This window comes from Bubalus kerabau, chromosome 18, assembly GCF_029407905.1.
Source record: "Bubalus kerabau isolate K-KA32 ecotype Philippines breed swamp buffalo chromosome 18, PCC_UOA_SB_1v2, whole genome shotgun sequence".
NCBI lineage: Eukaryota > Metazoa > Chordata > Mammalia > Artiodactyla > Bovidae > Bubalus > Bubalus kerabau.
The window spans coordinates 11134604-11151087 of NC_073641.1; the positions used below are offsets into that span (position 1 = coordinate 11134604).

Sequence of the window (16484 nt, forward strand, 5' to 3'; positions counted from 1 at the left end):
GCTGGCTCCATGAGCCGGGTACCACGGATAGGAGGTAGTCAGCACGCAGGCTTTTCGTAGCGTCTCAGTGAAGAGACTGCAGAGCCCATCCCCCATCTCTCTAAATCGACAGCCTTCTGTAGTCCTGTGTTACACCTGAAGCATTTAGCCAGCTTTTCTGATGAGCATGTCTGTGTTTCCCACCTATTTCTAAACACCTGGAAGCTCATGCTGACTCCTCTCACAGGGCTCTACTATAACTTTCACACGGTGATTGACAAATGAACAGAATGAATAAAGACCTTGGGAGATCAAAAGTCGTTTGTTGTACACAGACCAAAAAAAAAAAAACAAACGCTTTTATTACATTTCAAGCCTTACTTTAACCATAAAGAAGTTTACTTACATTTAAATTAGTGCAGATTATGCTTTCTGGGTTCATGATTTGAGAAAAAATGGATATAGCTTTTGCCACCTGGTTCTAGAAGGAAGAAAAACAAGTCAGACCCTCAAGTCATATAAACATTACTCTGCTGTAATAAAAATGATTTAAAGATGTCAAGACAGTCCTATCCATGGTGCCCCAGGGTTCCGAAGTCCACAGAGAAAAGAATGTTTTCTAGTAATCAAAAATGAACATTCTGTAAAATGTTTCCTACTGTGGCATATTTCTTAATGTTTTAACAACCTGCTTGAGTTCCACTTTTTAGGATGGAGGCATAAAGTTGGCATGTCCCCTCTCTCATTGGAATGAGCTCTCAAAAAAAAAAAGCAACTTTGAGAAATAGAAATGCAAACCCATTTTTGGCCTAATTAGAACATAGCAGAAACCTCAACCCAAAGAAGAGGTTTGCGTTGCCAAAAACATTGGAGCTGGAGCTTGGGTGAGCTCTGGACGGAGCAGTAAGAGAAGGACATGGCTGCATAGCCCAGAAGAAGTGCAGAGTTGTCCTCAAAAGTGGGGGCACAGCCAGAAGTACTCACTTTCTCTTTACAATGGTGGTAGGAGAGTTTAGGACTAGTAACGACATCTCTGGATCCTTTTGATGGCAGATGTGAGGCTAATTAAGAATTTACACAGATCAATGGAATAAGATAGAAAACTCAGAAATAAACCCATGCACCTGTAGGTACCTTATTTTTGACAAAGGAGGCAAGAATATACAATGGTGCAAAGACAGCCTCTTCAATAAATGGTGCTGGGAAAACTAGACAGCTATGTGTAAAAGAATGAAATTAGAATGCTTCCTGACACCAAACACAAAGATAAACTCAAAATGGATTAAAGACCTAAATGTAAGACCAGAAACTATAAAACTCTTAGAGGAAAACATAGGCAGGACACTCGATGACATAAATCGCAGCAAGATCCTCTATGACCTGCCTCCTAGAGTAATGGAAATAAAAACAAAAGTAAACAAGTGGGACCTGATTAAACTTGAAAGCTTTTGCACAGCAAAGGAAACTATAAGCAAGGTGAAAAGACAACCCTCAGAATGGGAGAAAATAATAGCAAATGAAACAACTGACAAAGGATTAATTTCCAAAATATACAAGCAGCTCATACAACTCAATACCAGAAAAACAAACAACCCAATCAAAAAGTGGGAAAAAGATTTAAACACATGTTTCTCCAAAGAAGACATACAGATGGCTAACAAACACATGAAAAGATGCTCAACATCGCTCATTATTAGAGAAATACAAATCAAAATTACAATGAGATATCACCTCACATGGGTCAGAATGGCCCTCATCAAAAAGTCTACAAATAAGAAATGCTGGAGAGGGTGTGGAGAAAAGGGAACACTCTTACACTGTTGGTGGGAATCTAAATTGATACAGCCACTATGGAAGATGGTGTGCTACTGCTACTGCTGCTAAGTCGCTTCAGTCGTGTCCGCCTCTGTGTCACCCCATAGATGGCAGCCCACCAGGCTCCCCGTCCCTGGGATTCTCCAGGCAAGAACACAGGAGTGGGTTGCCATTTCCTTCTCCAATGCATGAAAGTGAAAAGTGAAAGTGAAGCCGCTCAGTTGTGTCCGACTCTTAGCGACCCCATAGACTGCAGCCCACCAGGCTCCCCTGTCCCTGGGATTCTCCAGGCAAGAACACTGGAGTGGGTTGCCATTTCCTTCTCCAATGCATGAAAGTGAAAAGTGAAAGTGAAGCCGCTCAGTTGTGTCCGACTCTTAGCGACCCCATGGACTGCAGCCCACCAGGCTCCTCAGTCCATGGGATTTTCCAGACAAGAGTACTGGAGTGGGTTGCCGTCGCCTTCTCCGTGGAAGATGGTATGGAGATTCCTTAAAAAACTAGCAATAAAACCACCATATGACCCAGCAATCCCACTCCTGGGGATATACCCTGAGGAAACCAAAATTGAAAGAGACACATGTACCCCAGTGTTCACTGCAGCACTATTTGCAATAGCTAGAACACGGAAGCAACCTAGATGTCCATCGACAGATGAATGGATAAAGAAGTTGTATAGATACACAATGGAATATTACTCAGCCATAAAAAGGAACCCATTTGAGTCAATTCTAATGAGGTGAATGAACCTAGAACCTATTATACAGAGTGATGTGAGTCAGAAAGATAAATATCATAGTCTAACACATATATATGGAATCTAGAAAAATGGTACTGAAGAATTTACTTACAGGGCAACAATGGAGAAACAGACATAGAGAATAGACTTATGGACATGGGGAGAGGGGAGGAGAGAGTGAGATGCAGGGAAAGAGTAACATGGAAACTTACATTACCATATATAAAATAGATAACCAACGGGAATTTGCTGTATGGCTCAGGAAACTCAAACGGGGGCTCTGTATTAACCTAGAGGGGTGGGATGGGGGGGGAGATGGGAGGAAGCTTCAAAAGGGAGGGGATTTATGTATATCTACGGCTGATTCATGTTGAGGTTTCACAGAAAACAGCAAAATTCTGTAAAGCAATTATCCTTCAATAAAAAATAGATTAATTTAAAAAAATAAAGTAAAAAGAAAAAGAATTTACACAGATCACCCATATTAGCAGGAAATGGCATGTCACTTCCAGCAGCAGTAGGGAAGAGACTTTCCATTCAGAGTCACTTCCATGCCTATTCCCATTGGCCAGGCAGAAACAAAACCAATATGGAAACAAAGCCAGTATAGAAAACCCCATACATAAAGAAAATGCCTGCTACCCAAGACCATGGCAGCATGGCTCAGGTTTCTTCTGACATGAGTCTTCTACAGATGTCTGATCTAAGAGAAACGTTTGTTCTTCAATGATGAATAACCAAAAAGGAACCAGCATGTGATCTATCTATAGACAACATGAGGGGGGAAAAGAAAGAAAGGATTACAGCAACAAAAAGAAAAAGAAAAGAACAGATGAAGAAATCCCAACGAAAACATGTTTCCATGGATATAAAGGTCAAAAATGAGAAAAATGAACAAGATCAGGTCACTCAGAAGTGGAAAAAAAAAAAATCAGGCAGGCCTCAGATTTCTCCATGGCAACACTCCACTCTAGAAGAGAGAACAATGCCAAAGAAAACCTCCAGGAAAGGAAATATCACTTCACAATTTTATATCTGACAAAACTGTAGTTTAGGTACAACAAAAAAAAACAAAAACAAAAACAAAAAAGACAAATAACTTTAAATACCAGGAACTCAAGGCATACTGTTTCCCTGAAGAATTTATTAGAAGACACACTGTGGACAGCCTTGGGTTTAAAACTGTTCTCTGAGCACATTACATAGCAAATGAATCATCTGAATTTTAAACTTTAATTACTTGAGCAATTTCTCCGAGTGCAGCCTCCCTCACTGATTTTCCACAGGATTCCCCCTAGTCCCGTGTAAACAGCAGCGCATGTTAGGCCCTCAGCTGTAAATGAAAACGCTCTCTGGAGGCAGAGGTATGGATGCAGGTTGCCATGGCACCAAAGGCACTGGTCTCCTTATGGGGACTTTTTTCTATGAGAGTCAGAGGGATAAAGAAATAAAAGCAGGAACACCCAGGAGCAGCCAAGCTTGCCCACCCCCAGTTCATTTGTGTGTACCCCACAGCCTCACCTGGTTCAGAGCTAATGCCACTGCAAAACAGGATGCTCTCCTGGAGAGGATTTCTCCTTTGATTAGGGCTTCTTCTCTTAATGTGGTACAGATTTGAAAAGATTCAGGGCTATTCTGGGAAGACAGGATTGCTCGATAAATAAATGTCACAAACCTTTAAGTTTAGTAAGTTGATTAGTGGTGCTCAGTGTTCCCGATTTCCTTTTGGAAGAACTTCCTGGAGCCTCTGAAGCCAGTTAAAAGACTGAGCTCCATATCAAGGTCTCCGTTTACTATTTGTAAACAGGCTCAGTTAGCTACACATTAGCAGTTCAAATCTAAATGAACTCCATTTTTAGCTCTTTGCCAGTTTCTCTGATTGGGGGCGGCTCTCCCAGCAAACATTCGGATTACTTTTGATCCAGGCAGGCTGGTTTTCAGACACAGGTACCGGAGCAGACAAGCGTGAAGAGAGCCTGCTTCAGCCACGTTAGAGGTCAGAGTAAAGCTCAGCAACACACAGAACTTTTCCTGAGGAGGTTTCCAATCCAAAAATATCCATCTTAAGTCAAATGTTTGAAAACATGAAAACTTTTTGAATGTAAATCATGAAAGAATGCCATGAAAACAGAACCCAAACAACCTAACAACATAAGTGATACACAAACTTGCAGGCAGCAGTGGCGAAACAATCCTCTTCCTTTGTGCTGTGGGTGGGTGAGGCTTAGGACAGCAGCCTCAGCTCTGTACACACGTGTGTGTGTGCCATGATGTGATTCACAGCTCAAATCCTAAAGGAACGCCTGAATTTAATGAGAGAGGACAGCTCCCAGGATTGACTTGCAGTCTGTAATGGCTGACCAGTGTTTCAACTCGTCTCCCCACTGAGTGAAATGAGTTATTCTTGGAAAAGTCCTCTGGCCCTTCATAAGCAGTAGAGTTCAATTCTCTCCACTTCAGTACATACTCAGGGAGGCATCTCAGAGAAGGGCAGGAAGCTGGGTGTCACAGTGCTGAGGAAGTGATGCTCAAGTGTGTGCTGCATTGGCCTCTGATTCACAGATCATTAAGTGGTGGAGTTGGAAAGGATCATCTAACAATCTGGCAGTCAGCAAACTATGACCCTGGGGCCAAAGCCAGCTATGGCTAAGACTGGCTCTTACGTTTTTTAAAAAGGTTTGTAAAACTAAAGATGAGGATGTGACAGGGACCGTTAAGTGGCAGAGCCCCAAAGTCTAAAATATTAACTATCTGGCCTTTTAAAGAAAAAGCTTGCTGACTCCTGAATCCAAACATTTCATTTCACAAATGAGGTAAGTAACTTCAAAACCAGTTCTTGCTGAAGTTGAGACTAGAGTTCACGATGTTCAGTTTCCAGGTTGGTTTCTTTTCCCTGTAACCAGCTGACCCTCTTGCTTCGGAAAGTTGATACTGCTTTATTTTTCAGGGAATTTTTCAATACCCATATTCTACCTTGCTTAGTGTTCCTTCATTTTCAGTATAAGGAGTTTTTGTTAAGTTAAAATGGCAAGAATGTGTACATTAATGCATGGAACCTGGGTCACCAGGTTACCATTTATGCATTCAATAATACAGAAATAGTCTATGTGCCAGAAACAATCCTGATATAGTGATGAGAATAGGGATCTATGTCATGCTCTCTATTATCAAAGAATTTATTTTAATGTCACATACATTTATTAAAGATCAGCTGTGAACCAGACACTGTTAGGTGCTGGCATATAACAGTGCTTCAAGGAGTTTACCCTCTACGGGGGGATGAAATGTGCGTCTACTTGGTGTATCAGGCAGTGTTATGAGTGCCATGTCTGTGACTACAAATAGAGCACAATCAAGAGATACCACAAGAGCGAGACGTCACTTCCAACTTAGTGATCACAGAAGAATTCACAGATGAGGACAAAGCAGCCCTTGAGTTCACCCCTGAAGGATGCCAAGACTTCCAGGGGAGAGGGCCACAGACACGACCAGTCTGGTGACGTCCAGTGTGAGCAAGAGGACCGACTCTCCAGCAGAGTTTGAACCCAGCATACTGCTTCTTGCTCTCATTATCTACACAAATGCCAGAGAAGACTGAAAAGATGATAAAATTGCTTTTCCCATGATAGGACTGTCTGGCATGGCTAACTTGGGTTTTCTAAAAATGAACATATTTAAAATGGAAATATCTGCACCAGATGGAAAACAGACTTCAGAGGAACTGAATTTTATTTGTAGAGGAAAAAAAAAAAAATTAAATCCTCTGTCAAACACAACCCAAAATGCTCTAAAAGTTTAGGGAAGACAGTCTTACCAGTTTGTAGCAAATTGCAAAAGCAAGGACATAGGTATCTTTGTTGAACTTCAGATCTTGGTTTTTCATCTCAATCAGTACTTCCAATGCACCTGCCAAGAGCCAGGAGTGGACCGCCAGTGTTAAATGCATTCAAGTAAGTTCAGAGTCCTCTACTTTGACTCCCAGAGTTCAATCTGGTTAGCCCCATGTATTGAAAAGTATGCTTCAGCACAATAAAAACTTTCAAAGTCATTTAATAGTTAACTAAATTGTAAAATAAATTATCAAATTATACAGGAAGAACTAATATTTAAACCTATTTTCACTGCAGCATAAGTGAAAACCGGGGTGTTTAAGTCAGGATGTGGTGCAGCGTGGTAGCCACATTTAAAGAATGGGGTCCCCATAATTCAGCTACTTATCAGTAATATAAGGGCCATTTTTACATGGCTCATTGTTTTTCCTAATTGCTTTACCTGCAAAGACAGAATTTTTCAGCAAACATAAATTGTGATACTTACTTTTATATTTGCCTTTGATAAATAACATATCCATCAAAATATTGAATGATGTGGAGTCTGAGAAGAAACCTTGTAAATGCTATTGGAGAAAAACAAAACATTTTGGTTAAAAGTTAAAATTATTAAGAGAATACTTACACTGCATCTTCTCTGTCTAGGACTTGCTTTTGTACAAACTTCATTCATTTAGCAAAAAAATTTACTGCCCACTCTTTGGGCATCATGCCTTTGGCAGTGGGCACAGTGAACAAGAGGCAAGAGATATGGCAAGAGATCTCCAGGTTTCAGAAATGCAGTGAAGAACGTCTTTATGCAGCGTGGCTCTGCCAAGCTTCGAGAAAAAGAGCCAGGCCGATTAACCCTGGTGGGGATGGTCCTGGAACCTGGGTGGCAGCGTATTAGCATGAAATGGCAGCTGGAAGTGCGCCTGAGGACAGAGGCAGGACAGGCTTGCGCAACTATGATCCTCTTTTGGCAAACAGTACAGAGTTGATTATTTACTTTTTGAAATACTTCACTGAGACAGTGGTTCTCAACATTTTTAATGCCATGATAATGTGACACAGGCTATTCAAAAAGACCATTACATGTCTTGTGCCAGTCTGTTCTTTTTTGAGAACCAATTAGCCAGACCCTATTCTAGGCACTGAGATTAAAGAAATGATGGACAAGACAAAGACCCTGCCCTAAACTCTCGTAGGGCTTATTATCTACGGGGGCTTACATCCTGGCAGAGGAGACAATGAACAAGTGAATAAGACAAGCAAAAATTAAAAATAAAATTTCAGGTTATCAGTAGAGGCCATGAAGAACAATGGAACAGGATAAGGGACAGAAAAGATGAGAAGTGGTCAGGGAAGGCTCTCTGAGACAAGGAGACCTCAATGAAGTGATGCTATATAGAGCATTCCAGGCTGAGGCCACGGGCCTGCCATGTCTGAGAAAGAACAGAAGGTCCAGAGTGCAGTGAGCAAGGCGGAGAGGGGCAGGACCTGAAATACCACGAAGGGCCCCTGAGGGCTCTGAGTTCTATGATAAGTGGGGTGCAGCCTGTCCATACAGAGTAAGCAAGTCTCAAGTGTGAGCCATGTACGTGACTCTAAATTTTCAAGCACTTTCATTTAAAAAAGTAAAAATAAGGATATAAAATCAGCTTTAATAATGTTACTTAACCCACTAAATCCAAAACTGCAACATGTAATCAATATAAAACATTATTAGTGAGATACTTTCCATTCTCCTTTTTATGTCATTCTCCATTTTATGTCATGATGGATTTAAAATCCATCATGTACGTTATACTGCAGCACATGTATGTCTGAACTAGCCACAGTCCAAGGGCTCCATGTACATGGGTACCTGTGGGTCGTGGCTACCTCCCTGGCAGCACTGCAGGGTTCTGGGTGGGGAACATAAGGCAGGTGGAAGCAGGATTAGGCTTTATGGCACGTGACTCAGATTCAGTTAATTCTACTGCTCTAGGAAGCTTAGGAGAAGGCAATGGCACCCCACTCCAGTACTCTTGCCTGGAAAATCCCATGGGCAGAGGAGCCTGGTGGGCTGCAGTCCATGGGGTCGCTAATAGTCGGACATGACTGAGCGACTTCACTTTCACTTTTCGCTTTTGTGGGCTGGAGAAGGAAATGGCAACCCACTCTGGTGTTCTTGCCTGGAGAATCCCAGGGACGGGGGAGACTGGTGGGCTGCTGTCTATGGGGTCGCACAGAGTTGGACACGACTGAAGTGACTTAGCAGCAGCAGCAGGAAACTTAAACACATACATGAATGCTTCATATTCAGGTAGGTTATGGAGAAGGCGATGGCACCCCACTCCAGTACTCTTGCCTAGAAAATCCCATGGACGGAGGAGCCTGGTAGGCTGCAGTCCATGGGGTCGCTAAGAATCGGACACAACTGAGCGACTTCACTTTCACTTTTCACATTCATCCATTGGAGAAGGAAATGGCAACCCACTCTAGTGTTCTTGCCTAGAGAATCCCAGGGATAGCGGAGCCTGGTGGGCTGCCGTCTATGGGGTCGCACAGTCGGACATGACTGAAGCGACTTAGCAGCAGCAGCAGCAGCAGGTAGGTTAAAAAAAAACACTTTACTTCCATTTTCTTTTGGTTTCATTGTTATACTCATGGCTCTGATTTATTACAGTGAAACTTTGCTTTAATTTTAATAACAGTAACATATGCTTATTATAAAATAGTCAAATAATATAAAATATATAAAGTAAAAAGTGAGGATTTCATCTAATTCTTCCCCCGAAAGCAGCAGTTTAATGTATATCCATCTAGATTTTTAAAACATATATACTATAATGTAAATATGGTATGTATATTTATCCTTTTAGGAAAAAATAGGTTCAAACTAATCCATACTGTTCTGAAGCCACCTCTTCTCAGCTTAGTAATATATTATGGTCATCTTTTTAATACCTGTGGTCCTTTAAATAGGGACAAGCTAAGAGTTAACATTCCTCCATGGATAGCAACTTTATATGAAAAAAAGTAAGAGGCAAAAGGACAACCTAGTCATAGAGATTCCTAAAATTATTAAAATGTCCCAGGAGGCCAACCCTAGTCCCCTAATTTAATAAATGTTTCTGACCATGGATGGATTTATAATATCTCTGAGTTCATATAAAAAAGAAATAATAATACTGCCTACAGCCAAGCCAGGCTTCAGCAATATGTGAACCGTGAACTTCCAGATGTTCAAGCTGGTTTTGGAAAAGGCAGAGGAACCAGAGATCAAATTGCAAACATCCGCTGGATCATGGAAAAAGCAAGAGAGTTCCAGAAAAACATCTATTTCTGCTTTATTGACTATGCCAAAGCCTTTGACTGTGTGGATCACAATAAACTGTGGAAAATTCTGAAAGAGATGGGAATACCAGACCACCTGACCTGCCTCTTGAGAAATCTGTATGCAGGTCAGGAAGCAACAGTTAGAACTGGACATGGAACAACAGACTGGTTCCAAATAGGAAAAGGAGTACATCAAGGCTGTATATTGTCACCCTGCTTATTTAACTTCTATGCAGAGTACATCATGAGAAATGCTGGGCTGGAAGAAACACAAGCTGGAATCAAGATTGCCGGGAGAAATATCAATAACCTCAGATATGCAAATGACACCACCCTTATGGCAGAAAGTGAAGAGGAACTAAAAAGCCTCTTGATGAAAGTCAAAGTGGAGAGTGAAAAAGTTGGCTTAAAGCTCAACATTCAGAAAACGAAGATCATGGCATCCGGTTCCATCACTTCATGGGAAATAGATGGGGAAAGAGTGGAAACAGTGTCACACTTTATTTTTGGGGGCTCCAAAATCACTGCAGATGGTGACTGCAGCCATGAAATTAAAAGACACTTACTCCTTGGAAGGAAAGTTATGACCAACCTAGATAGCATATTCAAAAGCAGAGACATTACTTTGCCAACAAAGATCCATCTAGTCAAGGCTATGGTTTTTCCTGTGGTCATGATTTGAGAGTTGGACTGTGAAGAAGGCTGAGCGCCAAAGAATTGATGCTTTTGAACTGTGGTGTTGGAGAAGACTCTTGAGAGTCCCTTGGACTGCAAGGAGATCCAACCAGTCCCTTCTGAAGGAGATCAGCCCTGGGATTTCTTTGGAAGGAATGATGCTAAAGCTGAAACTCCAGTACTTTGGCCACCTCATGGGAAGAGTTGACTCACTGGAAAGACTCTGATGCTGGGAGGGATTGGGGGCAGGAGGAGAAGGGGACAACAGAGGATGAGATGGCTGGATGGCATCACTGACTCGACGGACGTGAGTCTGAGTGAACTCCGGGAGTTGGTGATGGACAGAGAGGCCTGGCGTGCTGCGATTCATGGGGTCACAAAGAGTCAGACACGACTGAGCGACTGAACTGAACTGACCTGACCTGGTCAGGGTAATTGTGGAAGACAAATGAAATGAAATATGTAGACTGCTTAAGCACAATAATGAGGACAGGGTAAATATTCAGTGCATAATTACAAAAATAATTACTGTTACTTTTGCTTTTAGGAAAAGAAAATCAGATTATGTGAAAGCAGAAATTCTGAAAACAGAAAACCACTTGTCAACATAGCCTTCAGCTAGAAGTGAAAATACAAAAACAGGAGAGAAGCACAGGGGAAGAATGGAAAAGGCAGCCGCCTCAAACTGTCCCAACTGAACGCTCCTCAAAGGAAGAGATGTCGGTTCCCGGTGGACAAACATCCAAGGAGGGAGATACCTTGTAATCTGTACCTGCACCTCTTCCACACCTGCTGTCACCTCTGGACAAAGAAACCTACGCCTCTCCATAGGCAGTGACCCCAAGGACACCTTAAAAATGCAGGGAAGAGCTCGTTCCCTCAACCTAGTAGCCTTTCTCTGAAAATCTAACCCAGGAATAATGTGTACAGAAGAGCTGCCCTTCCTAACATCACTGAAAACACCCCCTCCTCAGCACAAGGAAATCACGGTGGCAGGGACAGCCACTGGGAGACAATAACCTGGTCTTTGATGAGCTCCACTGCAGAGTCCTCAAGATCCAGCTCATAGCACAACCTCATGAAAAGCGGTCCAAACTTGTACTCTCCCAAAGTGATGTTCCTGTTCTCTGCATGGTACCTGGTAATCAAAATAATTCAGTGAGCCAAACGGTGGGACTGGGGAAAAGGCCAGACAAACGACGGCACGCACTCTGCTAGGTGCTGGGGATGCAGCAAAGAGTGCAGTGCTCTCACAGTCTGGAGGGGAAAGCGCAGAATTAAAGATGACCAGAAAATCCTGGAAAGCATATTAGGCATTTAAATAAACAGACAAGGTTCATTAGAGTCCCACCACATACTTGAAGTTAAAAGAAGTAAAATACAGATTGTAATCATCCTCCCAGATTTACCAGCAACCTGCTAGGACTGAGTGTGAGCGTATGTCAGGGACTAGCAGGGGTCTTGCATCTGTAAGCCCATCAGGATGGCACCGTCTCTTTCTGTGCTCCCGGAGAGGAACAAGGAAAGGAGTGGGGTAATGCTCCATTCCCCTCACGTCTGGCTTTACCCCCATATAGGACAGCAGCAACCAATAGATGCAATTTTAAATCTAGACCTATCTCTCCTTTTTTCTTGACTCAGGGAAAGTTATATGTGAACTATAATCACCTAGCCAAACAAATTAAATGCAGCTTTGAAATTTTAGTTTTAGAAGATGGCTAATTTCAAAGACAGTGATGTTTTATATGTGTGTGGCCTGGGATTTCTACAAGTAGCCAGTCTGCCAGTTAGAACTGCAGAACTGAAAGTTGCTCACATAGCTCTCCTTTCAAGAACCAACTCTTTCTGCTTTAGACACCGGGAAGACAATCTGGTGATGAAACAAGTAACACATGATTACACGTAAATCAGATTTTAGGAAGATTCATTCATTATGTGACTGAATACCAGATACCATGGGGAAAAGCTCTGATTTTAACAAACAGAATATTTTTTAACCTTCTGCTGAAATCACTGAGGAAAGTCATAACAGCATTAAGGATAGTCTATTCTGAACATATATGCTACCAAAGAGAATGATGACTCTACCTTTCAAGATACATTTCATAATCCAATTATAAAAGTTATAAAAATACTCACTGTTTCATTTACAGTTGTTATGAATTAACTTATCATATGAAAACATCCCCAACGGCTTAGCAGGTAAAGAATCCACCTGCAGTGCAGGAGACACAGGAAATGTGGGTTCAATCCCTGGGTCAGGAAGATGCCCTGGAGGAGGAAATGGCAACCCACTCCAGTATTCTCACCTGGAAAATCCCATGGACAGAGGAGCCTGATAAGCTACAATCTACAGGGTCGCAAAGAGCCTGACACAACTGAGCGACTAAGCACCAATGCACACTAAAACATCAAGCTGTAAACCTTAAAAATGTGTAATTCATATATGTCATCTGAACCTCGATAAAGCTAGAGGGAAGAAGAAATAAATATTAAAAGGCAGTAGAGTTAGTGATTAAGGACTTTTAGACTCTTGATTCCAAAACAGCAGTTCACACCCCAGCTGTTCTACCTACTGTGTCACTATGAGCAAATTCACTAACCACACTGTACCTCAGTTTCCTCCTCTGTAAAATGGAGAGAAGAAAAGGACTCAAAGAGTTTTTGTGAGGTTCAAATGAGATGATATGCCTGGCACACAGTAAGTCTTCCACATATGTTACCTCTTATAAAATGTAAGGCATGCTGAAGAAAATATCTTTAAATAATCAATGTATTTCAGTAAATACTCAAGAGAGATGTGTATCAGATTAACAACAAAACTAAAATGAAAAGTTTCCCAACTTAAATGACATTCACACTAATAAAAGTGCTAGAAAGTCACAGAGGTAATATGTCACCTCCTCTTGACAAGAGAGGTTCAAGTTCGAGGATCTAAGATCCCCTATAAACCAAACAGCACGTGGTCAAAACCAGGAGGAGATTCAGTGGCTCCTTGTTTTTGGCTCAATAAGGAGCTCATGTTCCAGCTCATTGCTCTTCTTCCCCAATGAGGGGCAGCCTGTCTCAGAAAGAAAGAAAAGAGGTTGGTGAGGTCATGGACCCCCACACCCCCCAACTCATCCAGCTGTCCACAGACAGAGGGAAAGGACAGCAACTGGGCAGAGAGCTACTAGCGTCAATAAAGGGATTATGAGTCACACACTACGCCAAAAACAAGAGTGGAAAGAGTGTTGAGAATGTTACCCTATTTTGTTGCTCTTGTAAACATCTGATAGCTTTGGCTAGTAAAAAGAAAACTGAGAGTAAAAGGAGCCAGAGGGTCTCAAATGATTCAACTTTATGAAACTGAAATAGCAGATGTAGGTTTGCAGATACACTGTGACTATGAATTAGCATAATCCCTTTTGGAAAATAATCTGGCAGTTTGTATTGACAAGCTTTAAAAGGTTCATGTCTTCTGGTCCCCAAAAGAAAGTTTTGCACATAGAGTTTGCTCATCATAGCACTATTTATCCTGGTGAAAAATCAGAAATGATTTAGACATTCAACAGTAGGGGCACAGTTAATTAAAATACCTAACCTATAATGGACTAGTGTATAGTCATGAAAATATGATTCCTAGAGTGTTAACAAGCAAAAACATTTATGCTACAATGCCAACTAGAAAACAAAATATCATGTTATATACACAGTAATAGCCACAACTATGTAAAATAAACCCTACCAAAACTGCAAAATCTTTGCATGAAAAAAAAAATTGGTGGGAAAACATATCAAAATATTAACAGTGGTTTCTTGGATGTGTTAGGCCCCAAGGATGGCTGCCATCAACTCCTCATGCATACTGCTCCATCCATCCACAGGTAGAATCGTTTCCCTTTCCGCATGAATCAGGGGTGGCTAACTTGCCCTGAGCAGGAGAATGGGGTGGAACGAAAGTAGGTGCCAGCGCTGGGCAGCTCTGCAGGCCTGCAGCTGTGTGCCAGTGCCTCTCCGGCTGGAACTCGGGTACTACAGGGGCGGGGGCAGGGGGGCAGGCGTAGGGACACTGATGCGTCAGAAGTGCCAAGGAAGCTTTCTTGGACCTCCCAGCTCAGCCCACTACAGCTGACTGCAGTGCACAGGGGACTTCAGCCGATACCGGTAAGAACTGCCCAGCTGAGGCCAGCCGCAGTTCCTGATTCACTGAATTGTGAGAAATAGTATGTGGTCATTTTAAGTTATTAAGTTCTGTTGGGGTTGGTTATGCAGCAGGAGACAATCAAAACCGCAGAATGTGAAATATATTTCTTGTGTTTTTCAAATTTTCAATGAAATTTGTGTAATTCATGTCTCTTATAGACAAGTTTGAGAAATCAGAAAAGTACACATTTAAACAAACAAAAAAATATATATAATGTATAATTTCCAAAGAACCATGGTTAACTTAGGGTGTATATTCTTCCATATTCTCTATACGAGTAACTCGTATTTTTCTCTGTACAGTTCAAGTGCAGGTCCATGTATAGAAATGTATCTTTAAAGAATGGTGAAAAGAAGCAAAGAATCATTTTTAGGCTTTATTTCTAAAAATGATTGGTTTGGTGACATCCTGGTCCCAGGAGACACCTTTGCTGGGTTTCCTAAGAGCAGATTGTGATTACACATGAGTTCCTTCTGACATGGGAAAGTCTGATGACAGCTCAGAGACAGTAAAGAAACACAAGCCCAGAGTAGCGAGGCTAGTCAGGAGTCCACTGAAGTGTCCAAGTGAGAGGAGTGAGGCCTGAACTAAGACACGGGTAATGGGGACAGAGAGAGGAAGGCTGGGATGCGAGACACCAGGCAGTGGACCCAGGAGAGCAGATAAGATCAGGGGAAAGAAAGACTGGTCAGTATGAGAACAAACAGAGCAAGAAGAGGTCTGTGTACACGGAACGTGAAGACTAGAGAACATGTGAGTGGACTCAGTGGGTGGTGAGGCTGGTGATCTCCTGGGGTGTGAATTATTTGCTTTCCCATCTTCAGCACCTGGCATGTAGTAGGAACCTAATAAGTTTTTGTTAAATGAATGAGTTTAAACATGTGGTGCTCAGGGCAGGCACCTGGACAAGAGACCTGGAAGTTGCCAGTGTAGAGGTGATAGCTGAAATCTTCCAGGTGTATGTGATTGCTCAGGAAACGGAGACAGTGGGAAGAGAAAAGGCTGGCAGTATTCTAAGGAAGTGCCTCACCTGTAAATGACATGTTTAGCCAGCTCCACGTCGTCCCGGGATGTACATAAATGAAGCAGGGTTCTCAACTCCTCTTTCAGGATGAGCTTATTCTGGGTCAGTTTCTCTTCCAGGTTTCTCAAATAGGTTTCTGGAAGAGAGCACAGTGTGGAGGTGGCTATCACTCGGGCTGACTTGGACTGTTCAGGAGTCTGACCTCAGGGAGAAGGGGAGGCTGGAACCCAGCACCTTGCAGAGGCCACTGAGCCGGGCTCATGGCCACGCAGCTCCATCACTGGCTGGTCTTGAGCATCAGAGATGGTGTGTGAAGCAGCGCATCTGTGTCACAGGGCGCAGGCCCAGGCCTCACTCACGCTCCCTGCACAATCTTTGGGAGCAGGAGTGCAGGAATGTGCCTTTTTCACTACCTGGGTGACGCTTATGCAAAGTTTCAGAACTAATGTCCAAAGAGGCTTAGTCCAGACAGCTGTATCCAAAAGTGACCCATGAGGAAAAAAAAAGTAACCAAGATATCCAAACCATCAGTTGGTAGGGTACCTAGCGGGAAAACTGAAAGGAAAATGTGAAGATGAGTCACAGTGAGGACTCACGATTCAGGAATGCCTCGCATCTCTTCCTCTTGATTCAACTTCACCACTGTTTCATTCCTCCTGGTCCCTCTCTAATCAGTTCTTAAAAAGTGTACAGCGCTGTATAATGCAGAGGGCAAGCCTGTCCTCTAACAGCAGCAAACCGTCTTCTAGTGACCGAATCATTTCAAGGTGATCACTGTCTATGTCCCTTGTCCTGTATCTGAACCTACTGTGGAGACAAACACCAACAGGAAGCACTGTTTCTTGGCATTAGGAGGCACTGTATTCTTGGCAGAAAGTGGGGTGAGAGGCAGGCACCAAGCAAGCATCTGCTTTCCAGAAGGCAGGGCTGTTC

The 16484-nt window shown here is 42.5% G+C and overlaps 1 protein-coding gene across 2 annotated transcripts in view; it reads right to left on the reverse strand.

Moving 5' to 3' along the window:
* The window catches only part of PTCD2 (pentatricopeptide repeat domain 2), a 31677-nt gene that overhangs the window by 10956 nt on the left and 4237 nt on the right, over positions 1–16484 (reverse strand). The window contains exons 4-9 of one of the 2 annotated variants that reach the window (XM_055555060.1): positions 15558–15687; positions 11362–11479; positions 6851–6929; positions 6348–6439; positions 4055–4168; positions 386–460 (exon numbers count right to left, since the gene is read on the reverse strand). In XM_055555060.1, the coding sequence (XP_055411035.1) occupies positions 386–460; positions 4055–4168; positions 6348–6439; positions 6851–6929; positions 11362–11421 (420 nt within the window). In that variant the 5' untranslated portion in view covers positions 11422–11479; positions 15558–15687. Of the gene's footprint in view, positions 1–385; positions 461–2605; positions 3956–4054; positions 4169–6347; positions 6440–6850; positions 6930–11361; positions 11480–15557; positions 15688–16484 lie in introns of those variants that run through there. The other variant, XM_055555059.1, reaches the window with a different exon arrangement.